At 37.9% G+C, this 13,207-nt stretch overlaps 9 protein-coding genes and 1 non-coding gene across 10 annotated transcripts; 6 read left to right on the top strand and 4 right to left on the bottom strand.

The window, feature by feature from the left end:
• Nucleotides 1-254: 254 nt before the first annotated feature.
• On the top strand, nt 255-2,081 carry GCD2 (translation initiation factor eIF2B subunit delta; the record flags this gene model as incomplete). Its single annotated transcript, XM_018130092.1, has 1 exon — nt 255-2,081. One exon carries the CDS (start codon nt 255-257, stop codon nt 2,079-2,081), a length of 1,827 nt encoding a protein of 608 aa, XP_017985812.1.
• Nucleotides 2,082-2,177: 96 nt separating this feature from the next.
• MRPL51 (mitochondrial 54S ribosomal protein mL43) lies at nt 2,178-2,606 on the bottom strand (the record flags this gene model as incomplete). The annotated part of the gene is made up of 1 exon (XM_018130093.1): nt 2,178-2,606. The coding sequence occupies one exon, from the start codon at nt 2,604-2,606 to the stop codon at nt 2,178-2,180; it is 429 nt and encodes a 142-aa protein (XP_017985811.1).
• A 510-nt stretch (nt 2,607-3,116) lies between these two features.
• LEC1 (Lec1p) lies at nt 3,117-5,984 on the top strand (the record flags this gene model as incomplete). Its single annotated transcript, XM_018130094.1, has 1 exon — nt 3,117-5,984. One exon carries the CDS (start codon nt 3,117-3,119, stop codon nt 5,982-5,984), a length of 2,868 nt encoding a protein of 955 aa, XP_017985810.1.
• A 40-nt stretch (nt 5,985-6,024) lies between these two features.
• SLX9 (Slx9p) lies at nt 6,025-6,633 on the bottom strand (the record flags this gene model as incomplete). Its single annotated transcript, XM_018130095.1, has 1 exon — nt 6,025-6,633. The coding sequence occupies one exon, from the start codon at nt 6,631-6,633 to the stop codon at nt 6,025-6,027; it is 609 nt and encodes a 202-aa protein (XP_017985809.1).
• A 463-nt stretch (nt 6,634-7,096) lies between these two features.
• TOM20 (TOM complex receptor protein TOM20) lies at nt 7,097-7,681 on the top strand (the record flags this gene model as incomplete). The annotated part of the gene is made up of 1 exon (XM_018130096.1): nt 7,097-7,681. One exon carries the CDS (start codon nt 7,097-7,099, stop codon nt 7,679-7,681), a length of 585 nt encoding a protein of 194 aa, XP_017985808.1.
• Nucleotides 7,682-7,860: 179 nt separating this feature from the next.
• Nucleotides 7,861-8,406, bottom strand: TMH18 (Tmh18p; the record flags this gene model as incomplete). Its single annotated transcript, XM_018130097.1, has 2 exons — nt 7,861-8,299; nt 8,360-8,406. 2 exons carry the CDS (start codon nt 8,404-8,406, stop codon nt 7,861-7,863), a joined length of 486 nt encoding a protein of 161 aa, XP_017985807.1.
• A 383-nt stretch (nt 8,407-8,789) lies between these two features.
• Nucleotides 8,790-8,863, top strand: AW171_hschr2331. The gene has a single exon. It is a non-coding gene; the product is annotated as a tRNA-Val (tRNA).
• A 301-nt stretch (nt 8,864-9,164) lies between these two features.
• SYT1 (Arf family guanine nucleotide exchange factor SYT1) lies at nt 9,165-11,951 on the top strand (the record flags this gene model as incomplete). Its single annotated transcript, XM_018130098.1, has 1 exon — nt 9,165-11,951. The coding sequence occupies one exon, from the start codon at nt 9,165-9,167 to the stop codon at nt 11,949-11,951; it is 2,787 nt and encodes a 928-aa protein (XP_017985806.1).
• Nucleotides 11,952-12,038: 87 nt separating this feature from the next.
• On the bottom strand, nt 12,039-12,362 carry RDS3 (U2 snRNP complex subunit RDS3; the record flags this gene model as incomplete). Its single annotated transcript, XM_018130099.1, has 1 exon — nt 12,039-12,362. The coding sequence occupies one exon, from the start codon at nt 12,360-12,362 to the stop codon at nt 12,039-12,041; it is 324 nt and encodes a 107-aa protein (XP_017985805.1).
• Nucleotides 12,363-12,520: 158 nt separating this feature from the next.
• Nucleotides 12,521-13,027, top strand: ASR1 (ubiquitin-protein ligase ASR1; the record flags this gene model as incomplete). Its single annotated transcript, XM_018130100.1, has 1 exon — nt 12,521-13,027. The coding sequence occupies one exon, from the start codon at nt 12,521-12,523 to the stop codon at nt 13,025-13,027; it is 507 nt and encodes a 168-aa protein (XP_017985804.1).
• Between the last annotated feature and the right edge of the window lie 180 nt (nt 13,028-13,207).

Here is a 13,207-nt window from a genome sequence, read left to right as displayed (position 1 = left end):
TAAATCTCATTATTCGATTAATGATTAAACACAATTGCAAATACTATGGATTTAAATCTATAAAAAATGCCAAATAGATGATATTAAGTTTAGAGTTACTTGTGTTCGGTATTATTAATGTTACCAAGTATCACGTGACAATATATATTTTATACCTAAAATTTTTATAGTCTGGGTTTTGAACATGCTATTTAGAGCAGAGTAACGTTCAATGAACCTGTCATAACACGTTACTGACGTAGCAATTAGGCATTATGAGCTCTGAAACAGTCTCTGATAATGAATCAGAACAGCAAACCCAATCTGTTCGTCAAAGAACTTCTGTTCAAGACAATAAAGAGCCAAGTGTCTCTTCTCAATCTGATGAAAAGAAGTTATCAAACAAGGAACTAAAAGAATTGAAGAAAAAGGAGAAAGCCGCAAAGAGATCTGCTAAGAAACAGGCTAGCGGTATCACTGTTGAACAACAACAGCAACAAGCTCAGATTAAAAGGGAAAAAAAGCAATTACAGCGAGAACAACAATTAGCTGGGAACAAGAAGGGGAAGAACAATAAATCAGAACCAAAGTATGCTAGTAAGAAATCAACATTATTTGGACATTTGGAAACCACAGAAGATAGAAGAGCATCTTTCCTAGCTGTTACAAGTGCTATTTGCTCTAATGGTGCGTCTAAGATCACAGCTACGGGCCTTATGCTCCCAACGGTTGCAACAGCATTGACTGTTAACAATACCAATATCACTCCACCACCAGGACATATTCCTGTAGCATCAGGAGCTCCTCCAAACGCGATTGATGTGGCTGCCCAAATGCTGGCCAATGTTTCAATGGACGATGAGGCGTCATTCTTTCCTGGTACCTCATCGGTTATCCCACTTACACTAGAAGGCAGTTTGAAAAATTCACAATTAATTTCATCCGTGAAAGAATTGGTGGCTAACAAAGATCTCCTTCATCCAGCCATCGCTCTGCTCACCTCAGAATTTGCGTCGTACAAGATTGTGGGATCAATTCCCCGTTGTTTGGCGATGTTAGAAGCGTTCCAAATTGTAATAAAGGACTATAAGACACCAGAGGGCACAACTTTGTCACGTAATCTCACAAACTATTTGTCCCATCAAATTGACTTTTTGAAAAAGGCTAGACCACTCAGCGTAACAATGGGAAACGCGATCAGATGGTTAAAGCAAGAGATCTCACTAATCGATCCTGCAACCTCTGATCAGAAGGCAAAAGACCAACTATGTGAGAAGATAGCTCAATTTGCTCGTGAGAAGGTGGAACTTGCAGACCAGCTGATTTTGGAAAACGCATCGCAACATATCGATAACAATAGTACTATTTTAACATATGGTTGTTCGAAAGTTCTCACAGATCTCTTTATTCAAAACGCAGTAGATCTCGGAAAAAACTTTGAAATCATTATTGCGGATTCCAGGCCATTATTTGAAGGTCGTAAGATGGCAGAACAGTTAAGAAACAAGGGTCTAAATGTTACTTATGTACTCATAACCAGTTTAGCCACTGTTTTCAATATGGATATTGATTACGTCATATTGGGCGCACACTCAATTCTATCCAATGGCTTTCTATATTCTAGGGTGGGTACCGCTATGTTAGCTATGAGTGCAAAGAGAAGGAACATCCCAGTTTTAGTCTGCTGTGAATCACTGAAGTTTTCCCAGAGAGTTCAACTAGACAGTGTCACCTTCAATGAGTTGGCCGATCCGAATATTCTGGTCAATATTAGCTCTGATGATCCTGTAAAAAGGCATAGCAACAAGGGCTTCTTACTACAAAAATTTGTGAAAGAGCGGGCAGACCATTTAAAACAGAAAGACGAGCAAGATATCAAGCAAAATGCAAATATTTCCACAAAGGTACCAGAAAACAATACAACCAGTGAATCAGAAAAATCTATCCTTGCAGATTGGCACGAGCTTCCACATTTGAATATTTTCAACATGTTATACGACCTCACTCCTCCAGAATACATAAAAAAGGTTATTACTGAATTCGGTGCACTACCTCCTTCTTCTGTCCCTGTTATCTTAAGAGAGTATAAAGGCTCTGTCTGAAATATAGTGTCGACAGAATAAACATCATATAAGTGCATATTCAAAATAATTGCATTCCTTTCTTTTTACGTAATATGTACAACGGACAAGATATACTTAGATCCTGTGTCTTAGAGAACGATCTACATGCATAGGAGACCAAATACCTCTCACACTATTATTCATTGAGTCTACAAAGTCATTAGTGACCCTGTGACGTAGTTGCTCTCCTGATGAATCTCTAATCAAATGTAGTTTGTTCTCAATATTATCTATGTTTAAATTTCTAACGCAAATAGCCTTGTCACGGCCATTTGTGTAAAATCCTTTTATTACCGGATGACCAGATTTTTTGACTACCTCAAATTGTATTTCTGGGTACCTTTCAGCCCATTTTGTTAGTCTTTTAGAGGTTAGGAAATCACGCATTCCTTGTGAAGACCCGCCCCAATTACAATATTGAAACGTGATTTTTTTGCATGGAAATAAAAAGGCTCCAAGACCATTTCTACCAACAGAATACTGTTTAAGGACCTTTACAACCATTATTGCGCTTGTTTCCTCTGTGTTAAATCGTGCACGTTAAGAGCTGAAGAGGCGAACTTTTAAGAAATCATTTAAGACAAAAATTTCATTTCGTATGAAAGGATTAAAGCTGTCTCTCAAGTGGGTTAAAATAATCCGTAACCATGAAACGAAGGTTTCGATAGAAACTTAACAGCAGTCAGGCCTTTACACATAAATTGAGTATTCAATCCAAAATCATTCATGCTACATTTTATAACTCTGTAGGTTTCTTGTTTGCTATTGTAATATTCGAATCAAGCACCCAAAATATCAAGATTTTGAGATGCTGTTTGTAAATAACATCTTCTCAAAGCTGGTCATTGTGAATTTCAGTGCCATAGAGGTGAAATATATCATGATTTATTGGTGCTCCATTTGTTTGCCTTCTCACATTTTGGCTGTGTTGATTATTTGTATAAAAATAATACTTCGATTGTTTTAACTTGATACTGTCAATAGAAAAATCATTTGGTAAAAAGCTTGTTATTAATGAGTTGCGAACTCACGCCGGTCCAGGAGCACTATCTCAAACGTGAGCTTCTTCGACTGGAGCTAGCAGATGAATTTGACTTATTCAATGATAAAAGCGCATTGCGGCGGTTCGGGTACCCCTTTGCTGGAACTGCAACTAGTATTAAGAGACCAGAGAAACATTTTAAGGATTTTCTGCCATCATTCCTGGTGAAAAGTGGTAAGATCAAGGACCCTGTTGATGATGAGTTCATGTATGTTGAAACAGAGTTCCCTCTGTTGAGTAATTTCCTCCAGACGGTGATTATGAGTTGCCCACTGCTTTCCCGTGAACTTGCAAGAAGCAATATATTCTGGCAACAGAATGTACAGCAGTTTTTTGAAGATTTTATGGAACTTCCGTTTAGTTCTAGCTATGACAGGGAGGAACTTACTAAGCGAAAGCGCACTGCTACTAAATTATCGAAGGTTGTTCTGTTGTTTTACAATTCCGGGATTGGGACATCGCTTGAGAGACGTTACTATGATGAAATGGCCGAAGGTTCCTCTTTGGTTCCAGTTGAACGTGAAGGGATGGTGCTAAACACCTATGTTGCCCCTACGGAGGCGCAGATTACATCTTATGTTACCAAGGAGCCGCGGTACATCAATGGCGTGGATTTAAATGTAATTACTGTTTTTAAGAGAAAACTGCTCCTAGCGTCTGAAGATTTGGCAACAAGCATAGAAAATCATGGCTCATGGTTTAATTTCTCATTTGGATCAAATTTCACGTCTAATCTTCTATCCAAGTTTTCAATCAATGACAAAGACGGTAAGAACGAATATTTATTTCTAATTAAGATGCGAAGGCAAGCGGAAGCTGGCAAGACCTTATATCTTTGTCGAACATATCGTGACTTTAAGATTCTTTTTAACAACTTGATTGCTGAATTTCCTGGAAAGAAGATCCCGAAAGTTCCTGAAGAGAGTAATGTCGACACTTATATCACAGACCAATTTTGCTCTACGATAGGCGAAACATCTATTAGCACAGCTTCTGATAATGGAGGTAGTCCTAGTTCAGGACTGCATAATTCAAATATGATAAAGCTTAAAAGAGAAAATATGAGGACATCTCTTCGTCAGTACCTCAGAACCATTTCTCAGGACAAAGAAATCGCTACAAGTACTTCCTACAAGGATTTTTTGTCACAGAACTATATTGAGGAGCAATTGTTACCCGAAGAGGTCCGGCTTGACATACGGTATAGAGATTTGATGGATATCACAAACCTTAAGAATCAACTTAAGTTTCAAAAGATAGCGATTGAAAAAAGCATAAAGCTGCAAGATTCGTTGGCATCACTCAAGGATTCCATTCTTAAAGACCAGAATTACTTACTGGTACTATTCAGGGAACTCAAGGAAAAGGAGCATGTTGAAGAATTATCTACACCGTTACGAAATTTATTTGATTGGTGTAAAGTTTACCTTAGCGCCACGATTTATCAAACATTTATAGGTAATGATAATGGTTATGAAGCCTATGAAACTATAAAAAGGCTGCACAGGTTGATGCCCTATACTTTGATGAGTACATTGTTAGAATTTACAAATCCAATGTCTGTGATGAAGGGATTCTTAAATTTATTCCTAGCTTCCTCTTTTGGTCACCATTCTTTAGTACAAACACTATTCTCTAATGTGATAGATGTGGATGTTAAAAATCAAAAAGAAGAAATTGCTGCCCTTCTTCCTGTGATTGCCACTGAGAGTTGTTATGGCCCCGATATTAGTGAAGTGCTACGTAAGTGTATTTTTGAGAATGAAGGCGGCCAGTACCTCAACTTAGATGTTGCTAATGAGAATTCTCGAACCAGAGACCTCCCCACAATTTTGGTAATTGTAGAGATGTGCGTTGAGAAAAAGTTACTTCCTTCGACTGCTTTTGAAGAATTATTCCTCTCTTACCAAACTTGGAGGAATGTTTCCTTGGACGTGGAATCCGGTGTTGACAATGCTTCTGTTCATAGTAGTCATTGGCTCTACTACTGCCACGTAAGGTCACTTTTCCAGCTTTACATTAGAAAGCGTGACAAAGAGCTATTAGGTCACCTTTGGGAAGAAACTGAACTACCCCGTTTAATAAAATCTGTTGTACTGTTGTTTTACGAACCCTTTGTGAAAATGTTCAAGGTTGCTAGAATGGATTTGGCTCTAAACAGCTTCCGGCGTTTTATGGAAGAGCTAATAAAGTTCCTGGACTCCGCATATAGTGGAAAAGATGGCATTGTTACCAGTGCAAACATAGTTGAGAAAATCGAGAACTTGGTGGATTCCCATGAGAATGTGCTTTACAAATTCCTTCATGAAGTTTACAACAAAGACAAGGACCACCTTTTTGAAGATATCGTATCATGGTCTTGTGACACTCTAGGAATCTTGCAGAAAAGTAAGTGGGGCCTCGAAGAGGAGCGAATTGATTTGATGACTTTATTAAGTTTACATGAAGATATTATTGATACTGAACTCCTCAAGGAACAGTTAAACCAATTGATCGATCAAAAACTACAAGCTCGCAAGCTGTACAACGAATTAACAGAATTAAAAGCTAAAGAAGATATACCTAATAAAGTGAATAATATACAGCAGGTTATTGATCAAAAATGGAAAACTATGAACAAGATGGTTATTCCGGAAGATATCTCCAGACTTGGCATTGATAATAGCGAACTAGTCGCTTTGGATTTAGATGTAAAAGATTTCCAGGATCTAGAAGAGGGCCAGAAGGAGATGCGTGAGGAATACCAAGCCGTACTGGCAATGGATGTCGACACAAGTGAAATTAAAAAATTCAATCAGTTAGTATTTAAAGATACCCTCCGAGATTTTCTAAAGGTCTAAATGCCCATATGAATACAAACGATGCTATTATGCTACCCAACTAAAAACTACCGTTACCCCTGGCGATGATGACCTCCCTCAATGCAGCAAATGGATTATTCTGGAATGTTTTGTCTGTTATAACTTTAGAAAAGCGGGCTGTTTCTTCTCTTCCTAACTTCCTGGCACCTTTCTGAGTTCTAATACTTGGCTCGTTCCGTTTTATAACAACCTGTCCAGGCTCACTGTTCTGTTGCCCCTGCAAACTAGCGTACTTCGCAGAAGTGACAATCTTCGTCACCTTCGATGCACTTTCTGCGGTATCTTCAATAGTGATAACATCACCTGCATCATCCAAAACACCTTCTTGCTTCAGTGAAGTTAACAGATCTTCCATCTTCGGCTTCAAATCATTTTTAAGCTTCTTCTTCCTACGCCTTAGCGAAGACTTGGAAATACCTACATTGCCGGTTGCCTGCTCTCTGATCCTGTTCAAGAATGATTGCGATTTCGCAACCGACTTTTCCTTCTTTGACTCTCGGTACTGATGTAGGAATGCCTTTGGATCCTCTGGGAATTCTTTCTCATCACATTCAATCCCTAAAGGCTTTTCTGACGTACTTAGCTTCGCAACTTTGCTTCTGAGCTTTGTTCTCTTTTTTGCTACCATAACTGACAGTATCTGTAAGTGCAACTAGTCCTATTAACAACTATTGTAATATCGGGATGTTAGCTATTTCTCCTGGAGTAACAGATGGCGTATTATGGAACATAAAATTTTTATTAAAGAAATAGAACTCTTTTCCTCTTAGCAAGCGATGAATGAAAAAAGTTCCGTCCCACTTTGAGTCAAAGCACATATGCGGGATATACTTAATTACTGGTTAGTTAGTATGGCCCAATATGATCAATTTATACTTAAATCCATATAGTACTATGTAATTATCATATAAACGCAACTTTACATTGTCTTAGTGTTGCTATAGAATTAAGTAAGGCTAAAAATGAAAAACGCTCAAATTGAAGAAAGAAAAAAAACTCTTCCTATTGAAAAATGTTACAAATATACAACAACTAGTTGTTTCATATTATCAGATTGTTTAATCTAGTTTATCACATAAATTAATATTGATATGGCTCCTTTAAATATAGCACGTTTAGCGTCAATCACAGCCGCCACTGCTGTTGCAGCTTTAGCTGGTTATGCTGTATATTTCGACTACCAAAGAAGACATAGTGCAGACTTCAGAAAAAACTTGAGACGCAAAATAAAGAAGCAAAAAGCTTTGGAACAAGCAGCTCAGGAGCAGGAAAAGCAAGCTAAGTTATCTCATGTTGGTGATTTTTTAACTATGGAATTAGCCAAGGAACCAATTCCTCAAGATTCGTCAGAAAAGCAAGACTTTTTTAAAAGTAATATAGAAGAGGCTGAATTACTATCCAAGTTACCAGGAAAGGAGCTTGATTCTGCTTTGAAGTTTTACAAGGCGCTAGCTGTGTACCCAAGTCCCGCTGAATTGTTAGGAATTTACCAAAGATCTATTCCCGAGTCAGTGTACGAATACATTGTTTTGATGATAGCGCTGCTTCCACCAGCTAATGTTTCATCATTTTTGAGTGGTAGTGGTAGTGGATCTGGTACAGCAACTGCTATGTCTGGCTCCATTCCGCTCAGTAAGGGCCAACCTCAAGTCGAAGCTATTGGAATTGACGAATGAATACGTTCCAAACTGTGATCGATTCGAAGGAAGAAACCTGCCACTCCTTGAGTGCTTCCGAGGTCATCACGGGCTTAAGTTAGCGCTTTTTATTCCCCTGTACATAAATTTAAACTATATTTTATCTTATCTTGAAAGAATTGATATAACAGTTACATATGGAATGAAGTATTGATAATCTATTTTGGAATGTACCTGAAGAGTCCGTAGGAGAAGGCGACACCGTACACGGTCATTCCTAAGACGTAAGTTAAGTTAGCAAACATGCTTAACCCATGCGCCTTCGCAAATTCTTTGCGCAGAGGAGCATCAACTTCTTCCAATTCCTCGCCCTTCAGAGAAGCAGCGGCATGTCTCCGTTCTTGATTCACCCTATGAGCCCATGGGAAAAACCAAAATAGATTTAACCCACCACTGGCAGCTGCAGTGGCGATAGAGGCCTTAGAAACCGCGGAAAGTGCAACTGGAGAGGTAACCGCTAGTAAGATTGGCGTAAACGTCTCCATCTTGAAGAACAATGGGAACACATTTTGCTGTAGATCGGAAAATTGATCTCTTGTCAAAACCTTACTTGCTATAGGCGCAGCTATGTATGAGTAGAACACTGAACCACCGAAGCTATTATAATAGTTAGTAACTATGCGTTATGACATCTTGATATTAAAACATTATACTTACGCAAATGAAAATAGTAGTAAGTTAACAGCAGGCCTCCAAGTTAACATATTGAAAATTTAGAACTTAATATTCCCACTTCGAACAGCAAATCGTACAAGCACGCAGTGATTATGGAAACAGCAGATGTCTGTTCGAGGAGACACTTTATATATTTTCGTTCTCCTTCTTAGTCACGTGAAAATATTATCGGCCGATCGCGTTCCCTTGCGACACCTCCGCGGGTGCAGATAGAGGTACCTACAGCATTGTTCTATTAATGGAATGCAATCTAGCGGATATAGGTTTTAAGGTAAAGGTATTTGTTATTAAATACGCTAGAGATTTTACGAGCTTCTGGTTATTTATAACCTCTTGTTTTATAAACATTTTACAGCACGTGTTAAGATACCCAGTATTGGACACCATGCGCAAAGGAGCTCACACGAATCGTGGTTCCGTGGTCTAGTTGGTTATGTCGACTGCTTTACACGCAGTAAGTCCCCAGTTCGATCCTGGGCGGAATCATAATTTTTTATATCCATTATAAAACAACAATAGACTCAACATATTACCTTCTTATGTTAATGTCGACACAAAGCGTGGCTTAGAGTTTAAACTAAGTTTCACAGGCCGCATTAGCATAAAAAGTTATTATAGCCGCTACCACATATATAGTAGATACCCATTATTGGTATATCTGGAGTAGGGCACGTTTTCTCTTCATCTGATCCTGACTAAAGTACGTGTTATTATGATTCGTGTACTCAATCAACAACAAAGCAATCAGGTAAAATAATTCTAACCTCAAGACTAAACAACAGGACTAATGTTTACGAGCAAGATTGAGCATGCTCAGACTAAGAAGTTGAAAAGAAGATTTATTCCTAGTAGGAAACTGGGGCGTAAATCAAGAGACTTATTGAAATATAAACCATTTAAGTTGAATTGTAGTGGAAAGGGCCAGAAGTTGGATGAATTAGATGTAAACGAATTAAAAAACGAACAGGCGAATATGAAACTTTACGATGATGTAGAAAGCGATTCCGAAAAAGAACTGGAAATAACTCTAAATGATTTTAGCTTTGATGATACGAGCAGCCGGAACCCTTTACCTTTTCCCGGATCAAGACAACCCCATAAAAGAGTGAGCAGCGGGGGAAATAAACTAATAGCCCCTGCTCCGACTTCTAAAATTAAGAATCACATTGTTTCTAGATGCTGGAATAAAAGAAAATTAACTGCAACGTGGCTTACAGCAATGAGCAGAGGAAAGAAAGATCCGACTGTCTTGTCGCCGCAATTGACCTCTAGGAGCTCTTCATACAATATGACTTCAGAGTCACAAATAAGGATACTTCGGGTATCAGATAGTGATTCTCAGGAGAGTCCAGATAGATCTCCAAGAAACACCACCCTTATAGCAACAGACACTGATAGTGTTACAAATTATACTAAAATTTCTAGTTTGGGATGCCATGGACGGAACTGTTCAACAGACAATTCAATTTTATCAGTAGAGTGCCAATCACAAGAGCATTTAAAGGGTGACACACTCATTTATGCAGACGCAATTACCAAATTACAACAAAATGCAAAAAAATTAAGGATTGGCGATTTGCCCTATAAATCTATAGTACCATCTGTAGATGGTTCTGAAGTATCTCAAAGAACGGTGTCAGCTCTATCGCTGCTGGCTAATAAGGATTCTCTTTCTTCAGAACCCTATCTGAATACAGGAAATTCTAGCAAGTTGAAAAGCAAAAGAAGCAGTTCCTTTGCAAATGTTATCAGTGGGTTTGCTAACATGATGTATTGCAGCAGCAGTAAATGCATAAAAAGAGTGCCAACCCCTGTTAGTTTGGACTTACTGGGATCACCTCCTTCAGTTTCAATTGGAATGTCAGAAAGGGAATACCTTGATAAGTTGCACTTCTATGGAAAGTTCATCGCAGTTATTTTATGCCAAGATGATTCCGAATTCAAGCAGAGTTGTTTGGAACTTTATATTCACAGTGAGTTTAATTTTTCGAATGAACCGTTGGATATTTCGTTAAGGAAGTTACTTTTAATATTACAAATACCAAAGGAATCTCAGCAGGTAGATAGGATGATTACCTGCTTTTCAAAGGTATATTTTAGCCAAAATGAGAAAGCGTCTTTATGGGAAAGCGCTGATAATATCAGCAGGTCTGTTTATTACTTATTGATGCTGCACACAGACTACTTTAATCCGCATAGTAAACGAAAGATGAAGAGAGAGGAATTTCTTAAGATTGCTCAGGAAGACCAGCAATATCTTCCAAAGGAAATTATACAATATTTTTACGATGAAATAACAGCACGCGAATTCCCGCATTTTATATTACCTCCATTTATGACTGAAGAAGATGGAGTTGAAAATCTCAATAATGGTTTAGAGTTAGATTCTGAAAAATTCTCTCCATTAAAGATAATTGAATCGAAATATTTGACTCACCGGCCTGAATTGTGGCCAAATAGAAATCGGTCCAGTTCAATTAATTTTCTCAGCAACCCAGTTTATGTGCCGTGGAATACAGGGATACACATATTTAACGAGGAGATTGATCCATATTATTATATTACCAATGATGATGTTGCTTCAGCTACGTTGCAGGTCGAAATGGAAAAACAAGGGTGCATAGTACCAAGCATTGATAAGTTAGACGAACCTACAGCTCCACTAAGCCAGAAAAGTTTGTCAACGATAAAAGATGTGAAAGGTGGTTACCTCAAATTGACACAGAGCATTGCTAAAGATGTAATAGATCGACCATTGGATGCTAATTCCCTATCGCAATCTGATCCGGAGGATAGCTCTCGTTATTTGAAGATAATACACGTAGGGAAACTATGCAAGCTGCAGGTTAGAAAGTTTTCAATGGCGAATTCATCAAGAAGTACATGGAAAACTTATCAGACGATATTGACCACGTCTTTCCTTCTTATTATTGAAGGCAATTGCTATATTGATCCATATGTCGTTAAGGATCCTAAAACAAATTCCACCAACCTCATAATGGAATATCCGGTTGCTTCTCAGGTTGTAAGTATTATTGATTGCAATGGATTACTTGCAACACCGGAGCCTTTCCTGGAAAGCACTCTATTGGAAGATGAAGATTCAGAAATATTTTATCTATTCAGCAATGAGAGTAAACATATTTTCCGCTGTCCTAGCATGCATGAAAGGAATTCTTGGATTGAAATGATAAACATGGTAGCAGCAACAGCGAATTGTAATCTCTCTATACCAGCTATTGCAAACACTATTAGACACATAGGCAAGTGGAGTACACAGGAGAAGTCAAGCAAGTTAGAAATTTCTCTGAAGGAGAAGAAGTTAAAGCTAGACAATTTCATTAAGATTTTGCAATATTGCAAAATATTGGTGCCAACATCAAGTAAATCAAAATCTCGTCTTCTACAATTTGTGAAACGGTGCTTGACTAGAGTTGACTGGCTTATTTATGAAATAAGACGGAATCAAATATACATACAGGTTCTTAAATGCATTGAACAGGTAGAGGAGCTTTCGCGTGTTCCAGAAGACAGAAATTCCATAGACGTGAGCTGCTTATTCCTTAAATGTTAGATATCTATCACCATATATAAAACTTGTACCAGTTATCATACAATTTCCTATCCTATCCATAATTACTATATAATAACGTCATTAATGTCATCTTTCTGCCAGTCTCTTCTCGAAATGTCTATCAGTTTTATTACTACCAACATTTAGGATTTTTGGACAGCCATCACGACTTTTTTCTAGTTTACAGCATTCCCAACAGTAGTAGGCATCACTAGTACCTTTACTACCACATATTATACATTTATTAGCTTGGCTACCGAAAGAACATTGATCGCATATCCTTACTTTTGAAAATGGGCGAACATTAGAGTCACATATTGGACAGCGCCCATCACATCGTTCACAGAGGCGACCGATATGGGAACCTGGAAGTTTCAAGCACATGACTAAATCAAACTGATGTCGCGACATGATGACGATAATATTATAGCGTCTTTTTTGAGTATTTTATTTAAATGCTTTTGATGAGAGTTTGTTGTAACAGGTTTAATACTATTTTTTGATTTATATGATTTATAAGATATATATTCGCAACTACGACAAATAAGTAATAAAATTTGTAGCCATAAATGAAGGAGTCTCATACCAAGGTGTGCCAAATATGCTGGGAATCCATGGATGAGCGTCTTTGTCAGCTTCTACCATGTGAACATGAGTTTCACCTATCATGTATTAGGGCCTGGCATCGCGATGGACCATGTAACAAAATATGTCCTTTATGCAGAACAAATACGACGGCATTAGTAGATATGGATCATAATATCACCATAGACTTAAGTTTAAGACTTGACTTAATTTTTGACCAAATGGCGTTTAACATAGGATCGCAGATGGTTAATCATACATATAGAGGTGACTTACATACTGGACCGCTAACGACTTATAGATCAAGAGGTTATTTTAATCGGCACATACAACATCAAGATACCCAGTCCAGCGATTTTAATGAGTTGTCCCAAAATGTACCAGGTGCTAGCATGCATAATCAGCCGACAATTCATTATACTACAATGAGAGATACTTCAAAAGATCAAAAGGATACAGATCGACAGCAGGAGAGAGTTAAGAGACCATAGTATACTAATGAGACTTTTAAAAAGGTGAAAAGTCAGTAAGTTCATTTAATGACTCATAAAGGAGGACACCTAGTGGAACGAAATATAGAATTAAGAATTATGTGCTAGCATGTCTACTACAAGTTGGAAAAGCTAGCGCAGATTAATGACACAACTTGAAACCCGCAGGGACGGAATTGA

Source organism: Eremothecium sinecaudum, chromosome II (assembly GCF_001548555.1).
Source record: "Eremothecium sinecaudum strain ATCC 58844 chromosome II, complete sequence".
In the NCBI taxonomy this organism is placed as follows: domain Eukaryota; kingdom Fungi; phylum Ascomycota; class Saccharomycetes; order Saccharomycetales; family Saccharomycetaceae; genus Eremothecium; species Eremothecium sinecaudum.
The sequence above is the reverse complement of the archived record's forward strand: the minus strand, read 5'-3'. Positions and strand labels throughout refer to the sequence as shown.